The sequence below is a fragment of the Setaria viridis genome, chromosome 5 (assembly GCF_005286985.2).
Source record: "Setaria viridis chromosome 5, Setaria_viridis_v4.0, whole genome shotgun sequence".
NCBI classification, from domain to species: domain Eukaryota; kingdom Viridiplantae; phylum Streptophyta; class Magnoliopsida; order Poales; family Poaceae; genus Setaria; species Setaria viridis.
In genome coordinates, this window is record NC_048267.2 from 3,321,075 (window position 1) to 3,341,209 (window position 20,135).

Below are 20,135 nucleotides of genomic sequence, written 5' to 3' on the forward strand. Positions count from 1 at the left end.
CGTGATTTAGGCAATGATGAAGAACGATGTGATGATATTATTTTTCATTGATACGGGAACTTAATATTAATTCGTCTCCATGTATATGTATTTATATATACATTGAACACTGAAATGTAATAACTAACTATTTTTAAGTTAACTTGATGTTAGTATTGATGTATGCTTCAAAACTTTAACTATTGCTTGAATTCTACTACTGGGACTTACTGCCGCGATCCACTACATACACACTAAACCACTATTTCCAGCGACTCTCTGCAATTTATTAATAGTTTGACCCTAGGTAAATTACTAAAATCACATATAACTAGTGTAATTGTTTGTCAATTTGAACTTTGGAATCCCTATAATTTTTATATCTGAATGTTTCAATATGTAGTACACATTTTACACTTTTCATGTACAAAGGACAAAGCTCCTGGGTGGTTGATTATTACTTCCTCCGTCCCAAATTACTATTCGTTTTGGCTTTTTATAGGTATATAGATTTTACTGCATATCTAGACACAATATATATTTAGGTGCATAGTAAAACTATGTATTTAGAAAAGTTAAAACAAATAGTAATTTAGAACTAAAGGAATATTTATAAAATGGCGCTGGTTTAAACCACCTGGTTACGAAAGAATTATAAAAAGACTACGTGCGTGAAGTATTTTCCTATATGATTTGGAAGACGTGGGTACGTTGAAAAATGTATATGCCAGGCATCGTAACTCCGCAGGAATAAATAAACAGCTATATTTTCATATGAACCCACCAAATTTCCTGCCAACTAAATCAGCTCACTGAAATCAACAAAATCATGATAAAAAATAAAATACCCATCCCGAATCAATAATATAAATCAGCTCACTGAAACCAACGAAGTCAGGCGTCTGATTCCGGGAAAAAAAAATAATTAGAGAAGTCAAGAGAGGGCGAGGCGCGCAGCGGCGTCGAAGCGCGGACTAGTGGCCGGTGGGGCTTCCGTTGACTCGAGCCCTTGACGAGCTGGCCTACATGCCGGGCCCCCGCCGGGCCGCCTGGCACGGTACGGGCCCACCTGCAAGCGAGCGTCGCCGTCGCCGTCTCGCTTACGCCGCCCTGCTCCGCGATTTTCTTTGAAAGGATTCCACGTCATTAATTCATGGAATGGGTACTGCCAATTTGTTAATGCTTCCCTCCCAACCCGAACTCGCACGCCAAGAATTCTAGAATCTCTCTCTACATCTCCACTTCTCCAGACTCCAGAGAGAGGAGGGAGAGGGAGAGAGGGGCCGGAGAGACTGGAGAGATGAACGCGGCGGCGCGGAAGGCCGCTGGCGGCGGTTGCGGCGGCGGCATGGGGCGCGGGCCGGCGCTGGTGCTGGCGCTGGTGGCGGCGGGGGCGTTCCTGATCTCGTACAACTTCTTCGCCATGCTGCTCCGCGGCGGCGTCGGCGGAGGCGGCGCCGGCGCGTCCGCGGCGGCGAGGGACCCGGTGGTGGCGATGCCGGCGTGGATGCGCGAGGCGGCGGGCGGCGAGGCGCGCCGGCGCCCGTTCCACGTGGCGCTCACGGCCACGGACGCGGCCTACAGCCGGTGGCAGTGCCGGGTCATGTACTACTGGTACAAGCGGATGCAGGCGCGCCCCGGCGGGGAGGCCATGGGAGGGTTCACGCGCGTGCTGCACTCGGGGAAGCCCGACGGGCTCATGGACGAGATCCCCACCTTCGTCGTCGACCCGCTGCCCGCCGGCAAGGACCACGTACGCAAACCGTAAACAGCAAAACCACCTCTTTTCTATCTCCTTCGCCCTGTTTATTTGTTTGTTTGCTCTTGCTCTTCAACGTGGGGCAATGTGGGGCTACAGAAGATTTTTATATTTATGTTTTCCGATATAAAATTTGCTGCCGCCGGTTCGACTTGCAGTGATAAACCGATGGTTAAAAAAACCTTTAGTTTTCAGATTATGATTTGGCAAGAAACTTGCTCGCGGAATAAAGGATCACGGTACCATGTGCTCTGGCGATGTCTCTTGATTCACTTGTGTGACATTTTGTCTTGATGGTCTGTCCCCTGACATTTCAATACCCTTGTGCAGGGGTATGTGGTCCTGAATAGGCCATGGGCGTTTGTCCAGTGGCTTCAGAAAGCAAAGATTGAGGAAGAGTGAGTTCAGATGGACCTATGTTTCTGGTTTTGTTACTTTCTCTTTGGTTGCAAGTTTAACCTTCCACGCTAACCTCATGATTTAGCATCCAGTCAGGCATGACTTAAAAATAGCAAGTATTCAATATTTTCCTTCTTCCATGCTTAAATAACAAGGATTTCTAATCTAATGTGCATGTGACTGTTCTGCTTTGATGAAAATGGCAGGTATATACTGATGGCAGAACCAGATCATGTATTTGTCAAACCTTTACCAAATTTGGCCCTTGACAATGATCCAGCAGCATTCCCCTTCTTTTACATCACACCATCAGAACATGAAAAAGTTATCAGGAAATACTATCCTAAAGAAAGAGGTCCTGTCACAGATGTTGATCCTATTGGGAATTCTCCTGTAATTATTAAGAAGGTATTTCTTGATGCAAACTTAACACTCTTCACCTACAGTAGATTTGTTGAACTTCCATTCAGTGCGTTATTATTCACAAACATTTATTTTACTTGTTTCTGTTTGGGTTTAGTGACTTCATAAGACCTCACTTAACACAATTTCTTTTCATTTGAGAACTTTTCAGACACTTCTTGAGAAGATTGCCCCCACATGGATGAATGTCTCGATACAAATGAAAGAGGATGAGGAGACAGATAAAGCTTTTGGATGGGTCTTGGAAATGTAAGAATTACCTTGTCTTGTATTCTAAGTGTACAAGTTCATCTGTTCACTTGTTACCTTGTTATGATTCCAGCTTTTACTTTTGTGTTGTTTTTCTTTGACATTTAGGTATGCATATGCTGTTGCTAGCGCATTGCATGGGGTTCAGCATATCCTTCGTAAGGACTTCATGATTCAGGTACTCCACTTGCTTGAGTTCTTATCTCCATGGTATTGTTCACTTCGAACAATGTGTTTTAGTGACATGATGACAAACAAACAACGCAGCCACCATTTGATACAAAGCTTGGGAACACATTTATCATCCACTTCACCTATGGATGTGACTATTCACTCAAGGTATTAGAATCTGAAATCGCAGAATTTCTTCTATATTTCTGATTTTCATACGAAGTTAATATGTTTGAGCGCACAGAATATGTTACTGCTCCTGTTATTCTACTGACATAAAGTATTCGGCAATGATAATCTTTCAGGGTGAACTGACCTATGGAAAAATTGGTGAATGGCGATTTGACAAAAGATCATTCCAAGATGGGCCACCACCAAGGAATCTGACACTGCCACCTCCTGGAGTCCCAGAAAGTGTGGTATGTGTACCATCACATAAATCGGAAAGATGCACAGAATATTTATTATGATACAATAAATGTATTACGATGTTGAGCTGTTTCTTATTTACTCCCCATGGAATTTTCTTGTGACTCCTTGTATTTGACAATCTACTCTGGCCTTCCCTAATATTTTCTCGATGCAGGTTACGCTTGTAAAAATGGTCAATGAAGCTAGCGCAAACCTTCCTCGGTGGGATGATGGAATATAAGCTGTGGCCAATATCAAAATATGTCCCTTGTATGGGGAAAATGCCAAGTATCAGGTGCAGTCGGCCATTTTAGCCCAAGCAGTTTGCACCCAAAATAGCTGCTTGCACTTGCATAGTTACATCAACATCATACATGATAGAAGAAGATACACCATTTTCTCTTTATATTTTTATAGAAAAGAAAAGTAAGTTAGCACTCATAGTTTTCCATTTAATCATCTCTGTAACCGCTACTCGCTGCAGAAAATCTCAATATAAGTTTTCGTGCGAGTGCAATTGTGCTTGCATTTTTTTTTTGGCAATGTTGTAGGTCATTTGTTTGTTCATATGGGGCTTTCTCCTTTCCATTCCTACTTGCAAGCCGTAAAATTCCATGTTGGGTTGTAAGGAAATATGTAATTTCTGCGACCCAAGAAATTTGCTAGAACTTATACCAAGAAACAAGAACTTGCCAGCTCTGAATCTGGATCGTATCGCTTGCTTGAGACTTGCAATCAATTTTTGTGTGTATTCAAATTGGTTCATAAATTAGTATGTCAGGTGATGCTGTTTGTTGGCTATTGCATACACGTTCTGTTTTAAGGATGTTGTTCACTGACTTCCAGTCTTGCAGTTCCATCTATAATAGCTCAGAAAATCCAGAGTCAACTCGATGGCTGTGACCTATCCCAGTGGGATTTCCAAATATTATGAAGTACTATTTTGTAGGGATAAAAGGGCCAAAATTCACCCTTTCTTTAGATCATGTCAAAGGAAATAATAATAAATGTGGGAAGTTTTGAAGGACCGAGGCGCTATAGGATAACACAATTAAACTAGAGAAATAACACAATAATTTTATAGTTTAAATTAAATTCAGCTTAAGAATGCCATTTCATCTAGATCAGCTTAACATGTATTTCATGGATCCCAGACTCGTAAGTGTGGCATCGTATGAATCGCAATGGGCGATGAGCCGATTAACGATTGGCGATAGCCTGAAGCGTTAACGGCTGCCGCTACCTCCACATCAAGCGCATCGTCACATCGCCTGATCGTCTCCAGCAGTCTTCCTTTCCTCAATCCAACTATCATGTTGAGAGAGTTGATAAGAAAATAGTGTTCAAACAGTCTCTCTGTACCTTTTCTTTTTTTCAATAATTATTAGGATAACCTAATAATTCACCCCAACTTTCCCTAAATAAAGGTGGAGTAAATAGAGGTGGAGCACTATGTTGGGATCATTGAGGTGTTGGGAAAGTCGGGGCATCTAAATGAGGCTCTTGAGTATATTGAGAAGCTGCCTTTCGAGCCCAATGCCATGGTATGGGAGTCATTGTTGAACCTGGCACGTATGAATGGTGATGTTGATCTTGAGGACCGGGCAGAGGAGTTGTTGGTGTCGCTTGATCCATCCATGGCAAATCCTAAGAAGTTCCCAACACCACCTCCGAAGAGGCGTCTGGGGATTAACATGCTTGATGGGAGGAACAAGCTGGCAGAGTACAGGTTGCCACCTAAGGTTGAAAAGAAGGTGGTGAATGAGCCGAGGTACGTCCCAGATACAAGGTATGTGCTCCATGACATTGACCAGGAGGCAAAGGAGCAGGCATTGCTGTACCATAGTGAGAGGCTGGCAATTGCATATGGTCTGATTAGCACCCCGGCAAGGACTCCATTAAGAACCTCAGAATATGCGGGGACTGTCACAATGCCATCAAGATCATGTCGAGGATCGTTGGGAGAGAGCTCATTGTGAGGGACAATAAGAGGTTTCACCATTTCAACGATGGAAAGTGCTCTTGTGGAGATTATTGGTGAACATATATCCTACCATTGCAATGTGGTGCGATATTGAAATTTGCTGCTCATGAGGATTGCTGCCATCCTGCATGTAAATATATGTTTAACCATGTCCTTACTTTTCACTATAATTGTGGCTGTAACTGTAACACCTTGAGATTTGCAAGTGTACTTGTTGGACACCTGCCACCCCAGGGGCAGAGCCAGACTATTTAATCACTGGGTCAATCATGCTATCATATCGTCTTATAACTCTTAAAAAGAAATTGCTATTGTTAAAGAGTAGATTATTTAGTGAAGTAAAGCAAAAGTTGCTGCATTCAGCTCTCAGCTAACGCTGACATAAGCACATAGCTTTGAGTTGTGAATGTGGATACTGTCTTTTGCTTGCAATCAATTTCATGTGTACTAACTGGGCTTCATAGATTGCGTGTAACATGACTGAATGTTGACTCTATATGGCTACTGATACAAGTTATTTTTTAAGGATGTTTCTTCATAATTTTCATTTTTAAAAAAAGGATATTCCTTGATTTTCACTTATCCAGTTCCGGGATTCCATCTATCAGCCTTTTTTTTTTCTTTTGTGTTCTTTTCTTTCATTTCGTTTGAGTTACTTCCCTAGTGAAGTTTCCAAATAATTAGGTTGTAAGAAGACTTTTTTCAGTGAGAAAAGGGGACCATAAAACCGAAATCCAGCCCAATTATTATTTATTACAATGAACAAATCCGCCTGTTTCTTTTTTTTTTAAAAAAAAAGTATATGCAGAAAATTTGAAGGATCGAGACGCGAACATGATAGGTTCCAATGGAGCGGTTGGCCTCTCGAATTCAAAATTCCCTCGCACCCAAATCGGAAATCCATACGCGGAGGCATAAACATACGATTTCCAGCTGAAAATTAACAAAACACTTTCGGATACACGGCGAGCAGCGCTAACCGCCGCCGCAGCCACCTCGTCAGGTCGTCCCCCACGTCCTCTCTCGCCCGCTCGCCGCACGAACGCACGTTCCCATCAGCGCAGAGCGCGAGCGCGCGCGCCGGCGCGGTCAAACTTGCAACCGGCGACGCGACGCGACGCGCCCCCGACCCAGCGAGTCGTGGCAACCGCCCGACCCCCCCAAAAGCCTCTATAAAGCTCGCGCGCACCTCCGCCATCACGCACCTGCAGTTTCACTTCCACTCCACGCGCGCGCGCAACAAGCCGTCGATCGTCGAGAGCCTGCAGGTTGATCGAGCACGGCGACCGGCGCCACCGTCTCCGCTCCGCGCTCGAACCGCGCGCCGCCGCCTGCCGCCGCTGCAAGATCCATGGCCGCGACCCCTGGCAGCAGCTCCCCGCTCCTCCCGGCGCTGGCCCTCGCCGTCGCCGGCACCTTCTTCTTCCTGCTTGTCGTTCCCGCCGTCGTGGCCGCCGGCGAGGCGGCCGCGGCGGCGCCGGGGCCACTGGAGTTCCACGTCGGCGGGCCGCGCGGGTGGCGCGTCCCGGACGGCAACACCAGCTACGGCTGGTGGGCCATGAACAACCGCTTCCGCGTCGGCGACCGCCTCTGTGAGTATCACCTGATCACCACCCCAAGCGCTTCTTGCTCGAGACCTCGTCGAGCGCCGCCGATGCAACTGCATGCTAACGATGGCGACATGGATCCTTTCTCGCGTGCAGACTTCAGGTACGCCAACGACTCGGTGTTGCTGGTGGAGCGGCCGGCCTTCGACGCCTGTGATACGGCGGCGCCGCTCGCCGCGTTCGCCGATGGCGCCACCACGTTCCTCCTCGACCGCCCGGGCTTCTTCTGCTTCATCAGCGGCGCGCCGGGACACTGCGAGGAGGGCCAGAAGCTCATCGTGCGCGTCATGGTGCACCCGGCCATGGACGCGCCCGGTCCGGCCTCCGCTCCAGGGACGTCGGCACAGCCCGGCCACGGCGGCGGCCGCCCCGGGCCGTCGGGAGGATGGCCCGGCGCGACCTCCGGCGCTGGCACGGACGTTGCCGCTGCCGCTGGCGTCGCCGTCGCGGCGGCGCTGGGTGTCCTTGCCAGCCTCGTCCTGATGATGCTCCAGTGATCAGCAGTTTGTAGCGTGTGCATGTGCGATCTCGCGTCTAGTAATTTGTTAGGTTAATCTGCCTGTTTTTATCTCTGCTTGGGTTCTTGTCATTTTTTACATAATTATTCATGACTCGTCTAGTTACTAGTGTGTTGGTATTGTGTCGTGTGAAGACAATTTGCTACCGTAGTTTTATTGATTAGTCGTGTGTTGTTTAATTCCTATGTAATGTGATCTGCTGATCTATGTGCTATGTTATTGGACTTACCATGTGATGCCCCTGATTTGTTTATCCGGTAAAAAATTGCAAATGTTTTGCTCTCATATCGTGATATTGCAGACGATCCGTCAAACATCCACACGAAGTACGAGTGTGGTGTACAGTAAGCAAAAGAGAAAACATCCTGAAAATTTACGTTAGTGCCCTACGTATTCAAAAAGAACTTCTGAATTCTGATACCTCTGAAAATTACTTTTCATTGTTTGGTTGCAAATTGCTGATCTGTGATATAAGTATTTGTGCTGTATCAAATCAATTTAAAAAAAAAAGAATTATAAAAGTAGTCCCTGTAGAGTGACAACGTGTTCGATCATCCGTATCTACAAGTGGCTGACGATCCATCATATCTACATCATGGGCTCATGGCTGAACATGCTATACAGTATATACAATCTGTAGATATTTGCTTCAGATGCAGCGATGGTCAGCTAGCTAAACTACCACGGCTCGGAGTTCTTGGTCCAGTAACTTGCTGCTGGTCTGCAGCTGCTCCAGCCATCCTCTGCTAAAATTAGAGTTATCCGTGCTCTGAGAGTATTTACAGCTTCATCCTCTAGTATCTCCAATCGGTTGCTCGGCGACTGCCCGACCTGAAAGGGGAAAGCAGGGAGGGCGTTAGTGACTTTTACATTTTCTGGATTCCTCCCATGACAGAGGTCGTGCCTGAATGAGTTACCATGGCTGTTTGGTACGATGATAAGTATTGTAGGCACTCTTCATAGTAGCCACAGTGGTACAGGAGCGCGGCGTAATCCCTCAGTTCATGCGGATCGTGTTGTAGTAGTATCAGCCGCTCACATGCTGAAACAAAAAAAAAGCAAGATATGAAACTGGTCAGGGACTGATAGAAACACAATGCAAAATACTGAACTTTATCTCAAATAAAGTAGTGGCGCAGAAATGATCCATGATACATCAAAAATTACAAAAATGCAGTACCTGCTAAAGCACGACGCATATCACCAAATCGAACATTAGTCCATACTCCACGCATCAATCTATGCTGAGCAGCTTTAGCTGCAGCCATCTCTACGGCGCTGTTAACCAAAATTGACATCAATCCAGGTCTGCAGCAGTATCTGTGTAAATATGGCAAAATAAGGAACTAAGCTGAGAAATTAAGAGAAACTACCTTATATTTAAAGCACCAGGGCCATGGTGATTTGCAGTAACAGCATTCAGAAATAAACTACTAGACTGATTAGACTGGAATGGCCAAAATGTAGCTTTCAGAGTTCTCAAAATCTGCAAAAGGACTAATCAAAATAAGCCCCAATAAGGAATACAACAACCAACACTTTTCGCTGCCTGGTTATAACATCTTTGACAGAAGAAAAACATGCATGATGATTAAGAGAAAATACCAAATTTCTACTAAAAATAAGGAATCCATAAGGTTGCAAGGAAAATTTGTACAAATTGGATTCATAACTAAAGCTATTCAAACGTACGTTCAATCCATTAGGTTGAAACATAATAGTGTTGCATACTGATCCAATTCAGATTACAATACATCAGGTGGTACTTCCTGAATTGCCAATTCAAAATCACACATCATCCATGTATACTTTGGTATTAGTCATGACTTAGGAAGTTCAGGGTACAGAGGAGGGAGAAACAGAAGATCTGTTAGGAATAAGTTACTGACATTACAATGAATATAATGGATGAACAAACCACAAAAACTCACCACAGAAAGGGTGTTCGTTTTCTTTGTGTGATCTATTAGAAAAAGCTTGTACAGGCAAGAATGAAAAAAAAGAGAGTACAAAACCAAAAATTTCAGTTCAGACCTATCCACCAGTGTTGTGCAAATGAATCGTCATAGAGGCAGCAAAATTGGTTGAATTCATACATAGGAGAATATTGAATTGTTTGATACAGTTCGAATCTCATCCTAAAAGATGAAAACTAAAAGCAGACAACATCTTTTCTGGTGAACATGAAGGGCAGAAGCAGGCAAAATTAGTGAAAAATTCCTGTTGTATGATAACAACCCAGAAATTCCACTATGGCATTTTGTATGCATATGGGGACTGCAACAAACGTCTTAGCTTTGACATTTGTTGCTCAAGATATGCATAGATGCTAAGCACGGAAAAATAAACTCAATGCACTTCAAAAATGAAGATTGAAGGTTGGAATAACCTCACCTCAACCAAAAGTGACTTTGAAGTCATAATGTGTTGCTGGTCACCCAACTTGCTTTTTTGTTTGTCATAGCCTCTAGGGAGGCTATCGAGATCAGTAGGAAAGAATATCTCTGCATCGAAATCCAGTAAGCCATAGATGCGTACAGTCTTCAGTATCTCTGAATATATCAATGCAAGCATTAGAGCAGATCCTGATCTGCATGTCAAGACCTGGGCATCGTACAACACAAAGAACGCTAGATGAGTCATAGAAAAAAACATACTATAACTTCTATAAGGGAGGGGAAGTCAGAGCCTAGCATACCGAATGAAGATACATAGCCCGCACATCAGAGACTCCATTTGTTCTTCGAAAGCCCTGAATGGAAGATCCTAGTAAATTAGCACCAATACTTGTAAGCTCTGCATGTAGAACAGAAATTCGCTACAACACAATCTTATTTGAGAGACTGGGACCTATACTGCATGCTAAGATCAAACGACAGATGAAATGACTTCAAATTGCAGCTGTCCGTACGCAGGGATAGTGACCCCCAAATCGTGTAGCAAGAGGATCGGAATAATTTCACAACGAATCGTATACCTTGTGCACGTAGAGGTAGCGGTCGAGGTAATCGAAGAAGACCTCGGGCGGCGCGTGGGAGGGCGGGAAGTTGCCGCCGGCGCAGAAGCCCGTGGAGAGGTCGTCGAGGCGCGCGATGAAGGCGTCGACGGGGAGCGGGACCGAGGAGTGGGAGACGAGCGAGTCGTCCTCGGCGGCGACGCAGAGCGCGGCGCGGGCGAGGTCGGCGCCGCGGCTGATGGCGATGCTGGTCCCGGCGTTCAACCGGGTGAGCCGCCCCACCTGCTCCGCGAACCCCTCCCGCGCCTCCCTGGCGTGCGCGGTCGCGACCCCCGCGGCGTCGAGGGAGTCGTGCAGCACCAGCCGCGGGGCCTCGCCGCCACCGCCGCCGCCGTCCTGCTCCTCGGCCGCCGCGCGGGGACGGACGGAGGAGCAGGGGCGCCTGCCGCCACGGCAGGGGCAGCGGCCGACAGCGGAGGAGGGGGGCGACCACGCCACCGCGGAGGTCATGTCTGCAGGGGTGAGTAAAGATTCGCGGGATCCGGTGGTGGCGTCGCGGCGGCGAGCTGAACAGCTGCGGCGTACGCATAAAAAGAGATCCCGTGCAGCTTGTGCAGTGTTGCTAGATGCAGTAATTTAGACAGTTCTCCCTCCTTCCAAATTTTAGATTTTCAATATTTGTATGCATCTAAGTCTATATCTAGATTCAAAACAATATATAATTTGGAATATAGAGGACATGCGGGTGAGTGAGACAACGACTTGAAAGGGCAGTTATGGAAGAGCCTCAGGGTACGCTTAGTTGAGCTGTAGTTTTTGGAAAAGTAGCTGTGAGCTGTAGGCTGTAGCAAGCGGACCTCACAAGTCATTCATAGTCCCCCTCTCCCTCTCACTGACGAGCGCTTCTTCCTCTAGACTCTTCACTGCTCCACCCTACCTCCCCTGCTCCTCCTCCTCCCTCTCCACGACGTCACGGTAGGTGGGTGCGGAGAGGGGTGCCGGCGCCGCCAGCCGGGAGAGGAGGAGGAGGGCCACCGCCGCAGGTCGAGAGAGGAGGAGGGGCGCCGTCGCCGCGGGCCGGGAGGGGAGGAGGAGGGCCGCTACCGCCGGTCGGGAGAGGAGGAGGAGGGCCGCCGCCGTAGGCTGGGAGAGGAGGAGGAGGGCTGCCGCTGCTTGGGAGGAAGGAGGAGGGGTCCGAGCGCCGTGTCGGGGACGGGAGAGGAGGCATCGGGGAAGATCGAACAGGGTAGAAAGAAAAATAAAAACGAATCGGTACAACATAATCAATGGCAGGTGGGTAATTTTTGTGAAAAGTTGGAAGTCCCGGCAAGTAAAAACAGGAGTAAGAGAGCTAAAGCAGGTAAAAGCAGGTGAGAATTGTACATGTCAAAAGCTATTTTTCATGTACCTTTGGGTGGAAGCCAACCCTTTTGATTAGCTTTTGACTTTTTTCCAAGGTTGAAAGCTGAATTAAAGGGATTCTCAATTTTTTTTAAAACAAGTTGGTAAACATATGTAAATATTACATATGTAAAGATTGATAAAGTTTCTTCGCTGATTAAGGGTACGTCGCCTACCAAAAATAAGGCCGTTTGATTTTAAAATAGATTTAGAAAAATAGGAATACGACGCTAAGTCCAAAATAAACTTCTACAGAGATCTGTGATGTTCTTCTTAACGAAGTGGTTACCAGGCAAGTTCTCGAGAAAAGGAGATTTCCGTTGTCAAGCTCAAGATTCTAAGCGCTGAGCTCAAGGATCTCATACGAGACACAATGGTTTTTAATTTCTGGTGTAGGCTACCGGCACAACGACAGCTCAAGGATCTTGGTTGCAGGCCATGCCCTGCCAAGCCACGCGCGCCCCCGCCGCAGTTGTGGCGCGAAAAAGCAGCACCGGTTAGACGAGCCACAGGTGCAGAAATTAATTAGATTTCGTGTGGCGCGCCAAGGATTCGATAGCAACCAAGCAATGACTATTTCTATGGCAATGACTATTTCTATGGCTGCGCCGCAAGTGAAGCGTGGCCAGGTATAGCGTGCAACCAAGCACGCCCTTGTTTGGTTGTGGGCTGTGGCCTTCGCCCTCGTTTGGTTTCGGCCCTCAGCCCGGCAGCCGACGAGCTGGCAGTCGAAATCGACGGCCTGAATAAGTCGGCTGGTCCAGAGAGAAGCAAACAAAGCCTGAATAAGTTGCCTGATCCAGACAGGTAGATACAGGCAGAAAGCAAACAAGCCCCTAGTGCCTGGAGTAATCACCGCTTCTTCGTTGGCCACACCACGGTTAGAGAAAAAGACAAAAGAGATCGAAAATTGGCGAAGGACCTTGCGTTTCCGCTAGTGCACCTGAGCCAAGGAAGGCAGACCTGGCCATACGTGTCCATAAAATTTATTGTGCCATCATTCATATAGAAATTCAACGGTAATATGGAAAATACAGCCCGGGCATAAACTTTCTCGTAGCACTATTAAGCAAATTAGGTTACTCCCAGGAACTGTCCGAAGCACATTATGGCGCAGAAAGTAACGGCCACACAAGAGTAACATTTATACTAGAGATAATTCAGCTCTTCTGGGCGCTGGCGCCCTCCAGTTCTTTCCTCAGCTGCAGCGAGAAATCATCGTTAACATCATCGTCATCCCAGTCGTCCTCCCACTGTTGGACGGCTTCATTGCCTTCTTCCTTGTCGTCCCATTCTGCGTGATAGGAACATGTGAGTAACAAGCATTCAAACCACAAGGTCTAGTGGCTAGGGAATTCAGAAATTTTATGTGCAGCATAATATATATAGACTATCGATTCCTACATTTGTTTGCAAGGAAAAAGAAAAGATAAATGACCATGTTTTCAAGGCATAGATGAAAATAGTGCTTTGGCAAGCAATGAAAAGGCAAACCTCTCATCTAATCCTACCATTATTCCCTGAGCAAAATCCTCCCGATCGAGTTACCATTGAGGTGAGCTCAGTTCATTACAGCTATTTGACGCATAAAAAATCATCCAATAGCATGAGTGGATCAAAACATATGTTCATTAGAAGCGAAGTAAGAATCTTATGATAACTAAAGCAGGCTATGTTGGGTTAGATTGATTTGGTGCATCGTTATTTATACACCCACTATTTTTTAGTTTTGTCGAGCAATGAGTAACAGTAAAGCTCATTTAACCAATTCTTTCTCTGCTCCTCACTACCAAGTGCCCTCCATCTAGTGTTTTCCACCTCCAACCATGCCATATAACCAGGTGTGGTTCATGATTACATGGTATCAGATCCTCTGATACACTCGCTGACTCGCATCAATTCTATCTGTCTATCTATCTGTGCTGACCCTGGTTCCATTATTGTCTAGACATTGCTACAACAGAATTAGCGGCAACATGGATAGATGGTGGCAGAAGCCATGGAGGCATGGGTGATTGTCAAATCCGACCAAGTTGTCATAAACCAAGATCACAGCTGCAGTAACTACCATCTTCCACAGGATTAAGAGGCTACCCCCTCCGTCCCGCAAAGAGTGTCCCTTTAGGTTTGTCCTAAGTCAAACTATTTTAAGTTTGACCAAGTTTACAATGAAGAGTATCAATATTTATAACACTAAAATAGGTATGCTAGGAAAATATACTTCATAACGAATCTAATGAAACTTGCTAGACATCAAAAGCATTGATATATTTTTATATAAACTTGGTCAAACATAAGATGGTTTGACTTAGGACAGGACTAAAGGGACACTCTTTGCGGGACGGAGGGAGTAGATGGCATGATCTGGAGGTAGAAAGCACTAGATGTCGGGGTTCTAGATAGGCAATAGACTCAGGGATACATCAGAAGGGAGCTTTGTTGATATTTTGCTGGCCAAAACTAATAACACATCGAAGCATAGCCATGCACATAACCAACCTAATACTAACCTGTACGGCTAATTCTAGTTCAACTAAACAATTGGACTAAGAGCAACTCCAGCAAGGTCCCTACACAGACCCTTACTCAAAAAGTAGGGGCAGAGATTAAAAAATGTACTCCAGCAAGGTCCCTACTTGGGTCTCTACTCTAGAGAGGCCCTACTTTTCCCCCTGCAGCCCCTTCTCCCATAGGTGGAGAGAGAAGACCCCTACTCGGTAGTTGGCCATTTCCCCCGCGTGCCCTCTCAATAGTAAATAGCTCCCTTCTTTTGCTTTATTCAATCAAACAAAATAGGCATAGGGTTATTTCCAAACACCACCCCTCTTCCTATATCAGAATAGGCACTGCTATATAGAGTAGTTCAGTTTTACTTGGACCAGAATCTTTATGTTACGAATTATTTGACTGGGAACAGAAGGTGGAGTATTACAAAGTCCAAATTTCAAACACAAGCAATGCCAGCAAGCGCGTTCAAGTATGCACATCAACACAACCATACAGGTGCCACAAGGACAAAAAAAAAAGGTAACAGGAAGATCCAAGAAATGACATATTTACCCCTTAATTATCATCTCTATCAACACAGCCTATGGCATTGTTTCTTTGCAGTCTAAGTGATTAGCATATAGCAGTTAATGTTACTGAATATTTGAAACAACAAGGTTTAGCTCACTAGATATAAAGCTGGCATCTGACGATCATACTTGAATATGAATTACCAATATAGTATTTGGCTTACACTTCTCACATTAAACACAACAACAATGGTATTGATCTTCACTTCTGCTTGTCTTCAAAATTCAGGGTAGTCTATTCTAATTACATAATTGTGGAGGTACGCCAAGGACAAGCAAAGACGTTGCTGAAAACAGAGTTCCCAGGGTGGCTCAACATGTAGCCAAATCATCATTTTAAATGACTCAATCGTTTCAAACAGAAAGTTGCAATGCAGCACAATGCCCCAGTTGTAGTAAACAATTCAAGCACTTAACAACACTAATTTTAGAAGGAAAAAGTCTATTTTGCAAAAACATCTTTTACATTAGACTTATTTCATTTTAGAACAACATTTACTGTGAATTGCCAAAGTAAATGGGACAATATACAAGGGGGAAATCTTTTAAGATGGGAGTTATATGCACCAGGCCACTTACAGACTAGACACCACAAAAAGAAAATTGAATTACTTCAGAAGCACTAGCCCAGTCCAAGCAAATCCAGGCACCAAATTAAGAGCATATACCCTTTTTTTTTTGCTGGGGAACAGCATATGTGGTTACGCAATGACAGATAGGTCTGAGATTATTGAGATTCCAAATAAAAACAACTAAACCCCTTCTAAATTTCCCCTAATCCCGCTAAAATCCCTCCCCCTAACAAATCGGAAGAGATGAACAAGATGCTAGCAGCAGCCGAGCAGCGCATGGATTTCCATCTAATCAATCAACTAAACCTTATTTCTCCGAATCAAAGGAAATACGGTAACGGAAGCGAGGGCGCACCTTGGTCGATCTCGAACTCCTCGAACTCGTCGTCGTCCTCGAGGAGGTCCATCTTGGCGGCCTCCGCCTTCGCGTCCGCCGGCGCCGGTGCCGTCGCCATCAACGCTGCGATCTGCGACGCGGCCGAGCGGATCAGAGGGGAGGGGATCAAGGCGGGGGAGGGGAGAGACGTGGGGGAGAGCGCCACCAACCTGATTCGCGTGCGGGGAGAGGAGGCGGAAACCCTAGCTGGACCTGGAGGCGGCTGTCCGTCGGGTGCGTCTTTGCGGGCTGCTGCCTTGGCGACTCGGTGCGGTCGGGGTTAAAGCGATGGGCGGTGGCGTCGAACTCGAACCGGCTTAGGAGTTGGAAACCAGAACGATCGAATCGATTAAATCCGATGTGTGATTTTTTACCCCCAACCCTTCCAGTTAGGATATTTTATATCCACGTGTTGTGATCAAAATTTATATTAATTTTGTTTTTCATGATAAAATTCTAAGGTACAAACAGACTATTAACAAATCAATAGTGTCTACAACGATTTACCCGTGCCACGGGAGAAAAAAAAATCGACGCAATAAAAGGAGCGGAAAAACTATATCGACCTAATAGTTATTTCGATGAGATATGGAAACATCCGTACAACTATGTAACCTAATTAACTTCAGCAATTTTGTGTTGTTGTGCCTCTTTTGTCCATACTCCAGATCTCCAAGCCCTTCTCACGCCTATTATTTTTTAATAGTGCTTTAATCAGGAACCTTGCACATTTTGACGCTAAGCAGTGAGACCCACTGAATGAAAATGCTTTGCAAGGGGGACATATTCGGTCCTATGGACAAGTATCTCAGTCTTCAAGCTTGAGAATCGGGCCAGAACTCCAGATTACCTTGGTCCCATGTACTGTGGCTAACAGTTATCGTATCGTGCGTTACAAAGTCACATAAAGAAATCAGCTAAAGAACCCTTAAATTGACTGGTTCTAGCTAAAACATGCTGCCGCTCTCATTCCATACTGGTTCCGGTACAAGGACAATGGAGCATGTCCATACGAGGTCGTGAGGAAGGGCAACGGAGCTCACTAATCATCAGCTCCAAGCCTGCAACTGCTGTCGAGAATGGCCTGCTGAGTTTCGACTCTTTGAATCCAGTTTTTTCCAAAATCCTCTAGGGCTCTCGGCAAGGATCCACCTTTCTTTTGGGGTGAGCTACTGGCGACTGACAATCCATGCTTCTTGAATGCACCCTCGTTGTCGATTCTGCTTCTATTGTGTCCGGTGGAAATTTCATCTATTTCAGCTGGTATAGCTCAATTTGATGCTTCAAAAACAAATACACTTCAATGGTAGTAAATATTTTTGCTAAACATTAATTAGCTTCAATTTTATAGATCTAGACAGCATCACGAAGGGCATCCGGTGAATCTGCTAGCGCAGTGATCTTTGTTTTCATGAATAGATAGCCAAAGACATTGTCAATTAAAACAAGATACATGGAAAAAAGGAATGTAGGAAGAAAAATTCACATATGACAAAACTATGGGGTCTTACGCACTAACTTAAATACCAAATACTCTAGAATTGAGAATGACGACAGTATCTTCTAAACCAAATGAATTAATTGACAGTACAAAAAAGGAATGTAGGAAGAAAAATTCACATATAACTTAAAAACACTAAATTATGTATTCTGCAAAGCTGAGATTCTTCTTACCAAGAGTCGTTTTTCCACTACTGTCCATGCCATGCTTTCATCCACCCACCACACTAATATCCAATGTCGTCAACATGGTTCCCTGCAGCTGATCCTTGCCATTTTTTCAGAAGTACCCAAAACAACGAACATCCTCACTTGCTAGCAGCCAATAAACCTGAGGCAGAACATATTTCTGTGTCACTTTAATCCTGAAAGGCAAAACGAATTTACATGCATGTGGTTTTTAATTAGAGAATGTTACTACAATTCACAAAATGTTTTCAAAGAGAAATTTGATGAAATTCAATGTGAATGACCATGTTGTAATACTCCAAAATAGCTTTTGTGGTCTAATATTAGCAGAACCATTATTTCGAATAAGAAAAAGTTGTATTTGTGCATTCTGCAATTTCAATGGCCTATAATAAAACACAACAGTTCCCACCTGCATGTCAGTATCCAACCACAAACTGGGCTTGCACCGTAATCAAATAAGTAGAATTTTTAGTGCCTCCTTTTCAGTATATTGTTCAAGTTTCTTTTCACTATGAAGGGGCAGTAATATGGCTTTGCATCTACCACTATTTTCCATTTAAGCAGTAGAACTTGATATACCTTGTTGTATTAAACAGGACATCTAGATATTGTCTGATAAATATTACTTGTGATGGAGTTGGATAGGTCTTTGAACAGAGTGCGTTCACCAGATCGTGTTGCAGACTCCATTTGCAAAAATTAAATCTAAGGAGTGTATAAAAACCATTAGTAACAGATGGAAGCATTTTAAAGTCTCTTTTAGGATGGGAAAACACCTGAAAAAAGACACGATCACATGCTATTTAGGCATATGTGCATTCAGCCACCGAAGTGAAGAAAAAGACAAGATTTTGCTTATGAAGAACAATATGATGGCACTAAACTACAATAAACACAGATGTAGTATGCAGCCGCTAGTCCTAATGTCAGGTCACCAGATGCAGTATGCCAAGGTCAGCAAGTATAAAATCCTTCTCAATATCAAGTTTAAAAATTCAGTGAGAACTCCCTGGTTTCAAGTGCAAAGATACTATGTAAGAAAAAACAACAAAATTTAGAATAGACTATATCATACAAACTGGCTAGATTGAGTTCAAAGGGAGCCACAATGCTTATTACCCTAACTTGTGATATGTTTCAAACACAGCAACAAAAGTAGGCATTAGCAGGGAGGAAAATTATCATGAGAAACTGCATCCTGTCATAGGTACTACACTGGAAACTAAAGGACTAATTCTGCCAGCTATGCTCCAACCAATCTAATAAGCAATACTGAGTTTGTTTGTCACTCTGTAACTACTGTTAACACTGAGAGGTGCCATTCTAGGCTGCAAAATAATCACTGATACACTCATCCTCCATCTAGAACCCCAAGAACCACACCATGCGAATAAACTCATCTTAAATAAAAAACTCTGAATCTCTAAATTCACATCCTTGGAAGCAAAGTGAGATAGATCGACCTAAAACGAGTTGCCATACCTGAAGAGTAGAAACCTGAAACTAATTCTTGACTGCCGAATCATCATGGAGTCGCAACTATACCCATTTGGATTCCTCTTTTATAGTCCAATCATTTTCTCTAGCAACTGAATTTCTATTCTTCTTCCCCTTCCATCCGATTTTTGGTCAGCGCTGGGAAAAACATCCAGTCAGTCAAACAACACACATTTGTTGGATTGAGTTCATCAAAGCTTGGTACAAAAACTATTCAGAAATTGCTCATAAGAAAATTATCCTACAAAGGAGTCACGTCGAAAACAAACATGCACAATTGATTTGACCACAGCCATGCTAAGTAGATGAGATGGATAATATCACTAACGCATCTGGATTGGATTGCAATTGTCTCCATAAATCGCATTTGGAGATGACATACATCCGTACAATGGAAAAAGAGAGAGAAAACAAGCCTTACCTGGACGTCGCCGGATCCGTTCAACCTGTGGCTGCGGCAGTTGGCGCTCGATCCAGTACGCGCTCGTTGATGCTTTGGCACTCAGCAGGACAGCGACCCCGGCGCGGTAATCGAGAGGATTCGAGGCCGGCGGCGTGGGACTCGACGGCGCGCCGCACTACGGTGAAGACTGAAGACAGCCACCACGCCTGATGATGCCTGCGGTTTGCGATGAGGAGGATGTATATCTGAGTGGTGTGCCTCCGTGATTGGTGAGGTGATGGGAGCGGCAGAGAAGCACGATTTTCGGATGCAGGAAGTGATCGCACGGAGGGGAAGCGAAATCGCTCGCAACAAAGAAACGAAAGGTTGTGCGGATTCCTCGGAGGCGGAGGGGCGTTCCTTCGATCGGAGGGCTGATAGGCCTCCGTCGCCGCTTCTGCCGCGCACGGAGGGCTTAAAATCGACTCACCGCGGGACGATTAGCGAGGAGGGCGAAGAAGTACGACGTTTTACCGTGCGTTACTACGGGCAATAAAATATTTACATTTACATTACAATATACGAATCAGAACCACTAAATAAGACAATAGTAGCCTAAAAATAAGTATGAATATTAAAAAATATTTAATCTAAGAAAATACGTAATAAATTAAATAAAGCT

The 20,135-nt window shown here is 44.8% G+C and overlaps 4 protein-coding genes and 1 long non-coding RNA gene across 5 annotated transcripts; 2 read left to right on the plus strand and 3 right to left on the minus strand.

Annotated features, from left to right (window-relative positions):
* The first annotated feature begins 1,169 nt into the window (after window positions 1-1,169).
* Window positions 1,170-3,934, plus strand: LOC117854963 (hydroxyproline O-arabinosyltransferase NOD3). Its single transcript, XM_034737228.2, has 8 exons — window positions 1,170-1,732; window positions 2,069-2,136; window positions 2,344-2,545; window positions 2,712-2,809; window positions 2,918-2,987; window positions 3,077-3,148; window positions 3,286-3,399; window positions 3,567-3,934. The coding sequence occupies exons 1-8, from the start codon at window positions 1,280-1,282 to the stop codon at window positions 3,630-3,632; spliced, it is 1,143 nt and encodes a 380-aa protein (XP_034593119.1). The 5' UTR covers window positions 1,170-1,279; the 3' UTR covers window positions 3,633-3,934.
* Window positions 3,935-6,473: 2,539 nt separating this feature from the next.
* LOC117859335 (early nodulin-like protein 6) lies at window positions 6,474-7,734 on the plus strand. The gene is made up of 2 exons (XM_034742576.2): window positions 6,474-6,967; window positions 7,079-7,734. The coding sequence occupies exons 1-2, from the start codon at window positions 6,727-6,729 to the stop codon at window positions 7,477-7,479; spliced, it is 642 nt and encodes a 213-aa protein (XP_034598467.1). The 5' UTR covers window positions 6,474-6,726; the 3' UTR covers window positions 7,480-7,734.
* A 184-nt stretch (window positions 7,735-7,918) lies between these two features.
* Window positions 7,919-11,114, minus strand: LOC117859334 (uncharacterized). Its single transcript, XM_034742575.2, has 7 exons — window positions 10,478-11,114; window positions 10,199-10,252; window positions 9,895-10,104; window positions 8,874-8,986; window positions 8,681-8,778; window positions 8,418-8,542; window positions 7,919-8,331 (listed from the first exon to the last, which is right to left on the minus strand). The coding sequence occupies exons 1-7, from the start codon at window positions 10,964-10,966 to the stop codon at window positions 8,179-8,181; spliced, it is 1,242 nt and encodes a 413-aa protein (XP_034598466.1). The 5' UTR covers window positions 10,967-11,114; the 3' UTR covers window positions 7,919-8,178.
* Window positions 11,115-12,831: 1,717 nt separating this feature from the next.
* On the minus strand, window positions 12,832-16,198 carry LOC117857711 (protein DELETION OF SUV3 SUPPRESSOR 1(I)). The gene is made up of 3 exons (XM_034740532.2): window positions 16,053-16,198; window positions 15,862-15,973; window positions 12,832-13,151 (listed from the first exon to the last, which is right to left on the minus strand). Exons 2-3 carry the CDS (start codon window positions 15,959-15,961, stop codon window positions 13,018-13,020), a joined length of 234 nt encoding a protein of 77 aa, XP_034596423.1. The 5' UTR covers window positions 15,962-15,973; window positions 16,053-16,198; the 3' UTR covers window positions 12,832-13,017.
* Window positions 16,199-16,703: 505 nt separating this feature from the next.
* LOC117857712 (uncharacterized) lies at window positions 16,704-19,930 on the minus strand. Its single transcript, XR_004640838.2, has 4 exons — window positions 19,493-19,930; window positions 19,057-19,209; window positions 17,557-17,713; window positions 16,704-17,163 (listed from the first exon to the last, which is right to left on the minus strand). It is a non-coding gene; the product is annotated as an uncharacterized lncRNA (long non-coding RNA).
* Between the last annotated feature and the right edge of the window lie 205 nt (window positions 19,931-20,135).